Source organism: Cibotium barometz, chromosome 56, assembly GCF_041138505.1.
Source record: "Cibotium barometz isolate CiBa-2024 chromosome 56, ASM4113850v1, whole genome shotgun sequence".
NCBI classification, from domain to species: domain Eukaryota; kingdom Viridiplantae; phylum Streptophyta; class Polypodiopsida; order Cyatheales; family Cibotiaceae; genus Cibotium; species Cibotium barometz.
Window position 1 is genome coordinate 30,292,000 of NC_141101.1, and position 6,765 is coordinate 30,298,764.

The 6,765-nt window shown below is 38.1% G+C and overlaps 1 protein-coding gene across 1 annotated transcript; it reads left to right on the forward strand.

Annotated features, from left to right (window-relative positions):
* The first annotated feature begins 3,055 nt into the window (after window positions 1-3,055).
* LOC147607113 (uncharacterized) lies at window positions 3,056-4,073 on the forward strand. Its single transcript, XM_086791492.1, has 2 exons — window positions 3,056-3,101; window positions 3,484-4,073. The coding sequence occupies exons 1-2, from the start codon at window positions 3,056-3,058 to the stop codon at window positions 4,071-4,073; spliced, it is 636 nt and encodes a 211-aa protein (XP_086647618.1).
* Window positions 4,074-6,765: the final 2,692 nt, after the last annotated feature.

The following is a 6,765-nucleotide window of genomic DNA, read 5'->3' on the forward strand; positions in this document are numbered from 1 at the left end:
AGAAGGCATGCCATAGCTCCACGTCACTTATAGCACATGTGGTAGTAACTAAATAAGAATTATGTGCTAATCTCTCATACCTATCCAACCTATAAAGCCCATGGCTTAGAGTAACAAATGCCACAGTGATGTCTCCATGTGGTAGTAACTAAACAAGAATTATGTGACAATCTATAAAGCCCATGGCTTAGAGTACTAGATTGTCATGAGAATATATTTTAAGTCCTCTTTAAGAATATTATTTTCCCCTCTTGAGTAATTTGGGGACGCCTAGGTTACTCTTGAGAATATATTTTAAGTCCTCTTTAAGAATATTATTTTTCCCTAGATTGAGTAATTTGGGGATGCCTAGGTTACTCTTGCGTCATGCCGGCTAGGTTAATATCGTGGGTGACACCACTATAAATATTAATATGTGCGGTATATGACGTATGCTTGGGGCCGTCTATGATTATTTCAGTTAGGTTTGTATGGCAGGGTTATTCCTTGGGTACTTACGCCTGGTAGTCATGAGTTGGTGATGGTTTGTGCATGTTTAATATTTGTGGAATTAATTTAATTACTAATTAAGCTTATATTTTCAGGTGATGAAGATTACGAGGATTGATAAATAATGTCGAGGAGAATGTATCTTATGCGCATCATATTTATTTTTACAAGTGTAGCTTGTAACCTTAGTAGTTGATTTTTCCATTTTGATACATTGGGAAAAATACATTTATAATGTTGAATTTATTAAAGCCTAAAGGCTTTACCCTAGCCCCAATTTTTAGGACACTCTATTTTTGTTGTGGAAGAGTGTCGTGCTCTCTAAAAGCACACTTTGTATATTTTTGGGGGCTATGGCCTATCTTTGGTGGAAAGCTAATAAAAATACTCTTGTGTGGGGGGAAGGCCACGCACAAGGGGGGGGAAGATTGCACCCAGCATGTTTGTCTTGGAGCTAAGTATTATGTTTGCTATGCTTTTGTTTAATTTATTTGATTTTGTTGAAACCTGCAAAGCATGTGTTTTCATGGTTGAATTTATGTGTTGAATTTCTCAAGTGTTTCGCAAGCTATCCTAGAGAACGATTCCATTTTCAGTGGTATCAGAGCTTGGGCTAGGAGATTTGTGGAAAGGTGGGAAAGGTCTTCATCAACACAACTCTCAAGAAAGTTGCAGGCTTTTAACCAGTGGGCAAAAGAAGGGTTTGTGGTCTTTAACCAAAAATTCAAATTCTCAAACTAGCTCTACTTCTCAAACCCACTTACCTCTTCTCAAAACCATTCCTCTTCATCAAAAAGTGGTTTTGCTCAAAGCTTCATGAATTTCAGATTTGACCATACAGATGGATTTCCCATAGCCAAAAACCTCATGTGGTTTGCTCAGTTTTTACAGAGGTTCAAGTTGTAAAAATCCTATAATTGACGGTCTGCATGCTGTGTGAGCTTTAACCATGAAAAATATATATAATCAAGAAAATTCGATGCGCCAAAACGCAGCCTGACGGGCGAAAATCAACGCCGTGTGCTTTCTAAGCCATAAGCTCACAAAATGTTAATTAACCTAAATTAAAAGCTTAATTAAATTCCACTTTTCCCAAGCCCAATGCTTGTCACATCAAATTTTGGAGCTTTCACACTACCTATTTTTCTATTTCAAGGGAAATTCCGAAGAATTGCAATTTTCAGATTTTTGGGTGCAAAAAATTGATTTTTCAGGGGTCAAAGAGGCTTAAAAAGGCCAAATAAATGCCAGAAAATTCCAAAATAATTTCTGAAAAATTCTAAAAATTCTCAACAATTATTACAGAGGTTTGGCCAAGTTTTCAAAATTGTTTGAGCAGTGTTCAAGGTGCAAAAAATTATTTCTTCAGCATTTCGACTAGCCCAAGTCTCCTAAATCACTCGGAATTGCTCGGGACTTGTGCGAAACGAAGGGAATTCGACCCAACCATTGAACCAAAGTCTTTGTTCAGTTTCAACACAAATCAAATTGCGAGAGAATTGAGATAAGTACAATCATTTGCTTTATTTACATACATCAAATAATATCAATTTTACTTATTTACATTGTTTGCATGAGCACTATGGCAAATTTTCCTATTTTACCTTCAATTCAAGAGCAACTCCAATCTCTACAACGACAAATTATAGAAGAGAGAGAGATGCGAATTGAATTGGAGTGACAGCTCACGAGTCGAAGGTGTAAGCATGACTCTTTGCCATCTTATGATGACGAAGACGACATCATCCAAAGAGCTGTCAATACTACACTTCAAGCACAAAATTCACGGAAAGATTCTAAAATCAGTCGTAAAGCTTTTTCATTTCAGAATTATGATGGCAAGAAATATGCTCGAGTCCTTTTGGCATGGCTTAGTCAATTGGATGACTACTTTTCGGGGGAGAAATTTTCCGAGAAGGACAAGATCAAATGTGCGGCTAATCACATGGTGGATAGCACAGCTTTATGGTGGAGCGTCATCAAGCAAGGACGTGACAAACCGGATTCATGGAAAAGGTTTCAAAGGCTAGTGAAAAAGCATTTCTTACCTTCATAATTTAAATCTAAAGTTAGGCATCAATGGGATACATTGCATCAACTTGAAAAAGAAAGCATGTCTCAGTATGTGGAGAAGTTTTGGAATACATTACTACAGGTACAGGTTGTGGAGAAATTCAATGAGAAGGACCAAAAGAGAAAATTCATTTCGGGCCTTAAGTCTACAATTAGGGCCGATGTGAATATGTTTAGACCTCATTCACTTTCTACAGCTATATCTTTGGCAACAAATTCTGAACGCAAAAATGGTTTTCCTAGAGAGGCCAAGTCATTTGAGAGTAACCACTCTAAACCTTTTTCTAAACCTTTTCATGCTTCAAGAAATTTTCATAAGCCAGGGTTTAACAAAGGCAAGGAGATGGTCAAAGGTGAATCAAATTCAAAGAAAGTCAACGGTGGCAAGCCCAAAGGTCCTCCAATCAAATGTTTTCGATGTCATAAAGAAGGACATATAGCACCAAATTGCCCAGAATGTGCAAAGAATCCGACACCTGCGGCACGAGTCAATATGCTTGAAGGCGACGACAATGAAGACGAATCGCTCAAGCAAGAGGGTAACTCTGACCCTGACTATTGAGAAGCAGAAGGTAAGCCTCAAACTCATTCGCTACTCAAAATAAAAGGAAAAATTAATGATCATGAAGTTATTGTTTTGCATGACGATGGTAACACTCATGACTTTATTTCTGAAAAGGCAATTAGAGTTTTAAACATTCAACCTTCACCTACACATTATAGAGTTAAAGCTGCATTTATTGGAACCAAGTATAATTGCATGCAAGAGGTGAAAGGTTTAACTTTAAGCATCAATTCCTTAACAGAAAAAAGGGATTTCTTAGTTGTATCTTTACAAGGCGTAGATGTAATATTGGGTATGCCTTGGAGACATATGTACAACCCTATTATAGACTATGATACACATAGCATTTGTGTAAGGAAGGACAAATGAAAATATTTTCCCCCACCAAGGAGGGTGGTTATATCCAAGCTCTGAGCTAGTCGAGGGGGAAGCGTTCTCAGAGCTGGTCGAGCGGGAAGCATTCTCAGATGTGCACTGCAGTTTACAGTGGAGATTTGATGCAGGGGATGAGATCGGCGCAAGCCCGGCGGAGAAGCGTATGAAACGCCAGTCAAGGAGCTGCAAGCAAGCACAGCACAGTGAGGATGCGAAGGCTCTGCGCAGTAACGACGAGCCGCCAGCGTTGTATGGCTGCCGTTTCTGCCAACGGAAGTTTGCCAGCTCCCAAGCTTTGGGCGGGCACCAGAATGCCCACAAGCGGCAAAGGCAGCAGCCAGGCGGCCAAGTGTGGAGGCGCCCCGCCCACCCATCCACCAAACTTCAACAGCTTCTTGTTGACCGTCCATTCTCGTTGCCTTCCACGCCATCGCCTTTGCCACATCATCTTCTTCATCACACGGTACAAAATTGTGCACCCTTCCTATTTGACCACATTAGCACAACGCCCATCAAAAGTGCACGCAAAAACCAAGATGATCCCCCCTTGGACCTTCGTCTAAGGCTCTAACTTCCAATATATTCCCCCCTCCCTCTTACCTTGTTAACTATAGTGCAAAGCACAGAGGCAACTCCTTCCAATACACCTCTCAACCAGTATGTGCTATAAAACCCCATCCATTATTAGGAAACCATATACAGCATGTCATTCCGCATCTTTCATTGCACATGACTTGGATGTCGCATACTTGTATTGAAATCTCATTTATGTCACTTGGCATTTTTCATTTACATATATTTACATCGAAATGTGTCACTTGGCATTTTCATTTACATATATTTACATCGAAATTTGTCACTTGGTATATTTGCATTGAAATCTCATTTATGTCACCTGGCATTTTTGCTTTACATCACGTTCTTGATTAATCACTTTGTGTGTATATAATGGTGTAGATGCTTGTGATGGCAAAGCCACAATAATGTGTTCGTAACCTTGTTTGGTTAGATATGGAGGGCCCTAGCTTATGGGGAGGGCTCATTCATGATTGCCAATAGCACATGAGCACATGAATTCGATTTCAACAACAACAACTAATTGCAATTTTATGTAAAGTACTTCGTAGTGATCAAAGTGTTAAAGTTTGTAGGATATGGTGACTACTAAAAGATATCTATAAGGGTGACATCTAAGTTGTTTGAGAATATGTCTATCTTAACCAAGGAAATATCAATGAAACATTGTCTATACATAGCTCTTTTTTATTATACTCAATTGGATAAATTGTTAAAGACTTACTCTAGCACACATTGAAGTCGCCCATTCTTTGAGGAAAGTTTTCGTAAGTTATTGCTCTGCATTTCAAGCAAATGCAACTAAGTAAGATTGCTATCAAAGTAACATTCCTTTAAGACTCTTTGCTTTATGTGATGAAAGAAGGTTATATAGAAATAAACTTACTCAAAATTGTGAGTGTCTTTCTAAGCATAAGAAAATAACTTTGAGATACATTTTTAACTAGATAATTTCCTTCTCAATGATCCTAATGTCCTCTAAAAATACAATAATGAAATCATCTAAGTAATCATGATATACATTATTCATGAGACACATGAATGTTTGCAGGAGCATTAGTCAATCCAAAAGGAAGGATTGTATGTCTGTACCTAGTCCAAAATGTAGTCTTAAAGGCTTGAACCCTCATCTTTTATTCTTCTTTGGTGATTACTAGATCTAAGATCAATCTTAGAGAAAACTTTAGCTTTTGACCAGCTACATAATAAGGTTGTCAATATGGGAGGTAGATGATATTTTTGTCTTTGGTATTAGTATGGAGGTAGAGGCTATTATTGACGTAGGTGTATGGGGTTCCATCCTTCTTTTGAAAAAGAGCAAGTGCACCCCTAGGTGATAGACTAGGCCTAATGAACCCCTTCAGCAAAATATCATCTATTTGCTTCTTGAGCTCATCATACTCTTGTACACTAAATTAGGAGCTTTGCTGAATGGTGTAGCTCCATGAATCAACACTATAGCATGGTCAAGAGGTCTAGGAGGGGGAATTCTTACTATTAAACCATCTGAAAACATGTCCACATATTTCTCTAGTTTACATGTAAGAAGGGTTCTCTTTGTCTTTTGGGGTCTTATCTTTTTATTGGACAAACACTAGGGAGGCTTCACATCCCTTATGAATCCATAGATTAACTTCATGGTAGAAATGTCTATTGCAATTTCTTCTACTTTGTCTAGAGGTTGATGGAAAGTCACCTTCCTAGACTCATAATCTTTGGTCTTAGAGACAATCAATCCATACCAAGTATACAATCATATTTGTGAAGATTGAAAACTTGGAATTCAGAGGATGATTGAGAATTTCCTAGCTTAAAGTCCAGGGACTTGAGCACACCATAAGTAGAAGTCTTTCTACCACTAGCTAGCTCTATTGGTGGTAGTAGCAGTTCTTATAAATTTAACTTAAGTTTAAGATTTTGACTAGCTTGGGAGATATGAAACTCTCGTTGTACTACTAGATTCAATTAAGAATTCACATAACCCCATAACGTTACTTTTAAATGTGGTTCCTATTGGGCTTATGGCTTGGTTCATCCTATAGAAACCTTTGTTATCCCCCCTCTAAAACTTGAACAATTGTTTACTCCTAGCTTGTGTGCCTACTTGTTCTTGAAATACTTTTTACTTTGCTTTGTCATCTTTCTCAAAGTTCTCAGCCTTCCTTACAACATCTTGAAAATCTTTGATGTTGCTCCCCTTGACTAGAATCTCTTGATTGGAAATAGGATATCTTTATCCAAATTCTAAACAAACTTATTTGTGAGAGCTTGTCTCAAAACATACTTTTGCAGCTCCAAGAATTGGTCTTTAAATTCGTTATTTGAGCTTGAGGAACTCCATTTTCTCCACACATTCCTTAAGTTCTTGTTAGGTTATGGGTCTTGTCTCTAGTCTTCTTATAGTCGCTACCCTTTTTCACCAAATCTTGGCAGACCCTTTAAGTTTGAATGATAGCCACCTTAGCTTTCCCAACTTCATCAAACTATCTCAACTCAAAGAAATCCTCTCATTCTTCTATCCAAGCTTCATTCTCCTCACTCATATTCCCAACACAATCAAATTCTGATAGCCTAGCCCTCTTAAAACCTTATTTAAGTGTTATATATCTATTGGGTCCTCTCTCTTGGAATCTCCTTCTTCTAAGACTCAAAATAGGTAACTCTTGCCCATCCTTAATCCCCATGCC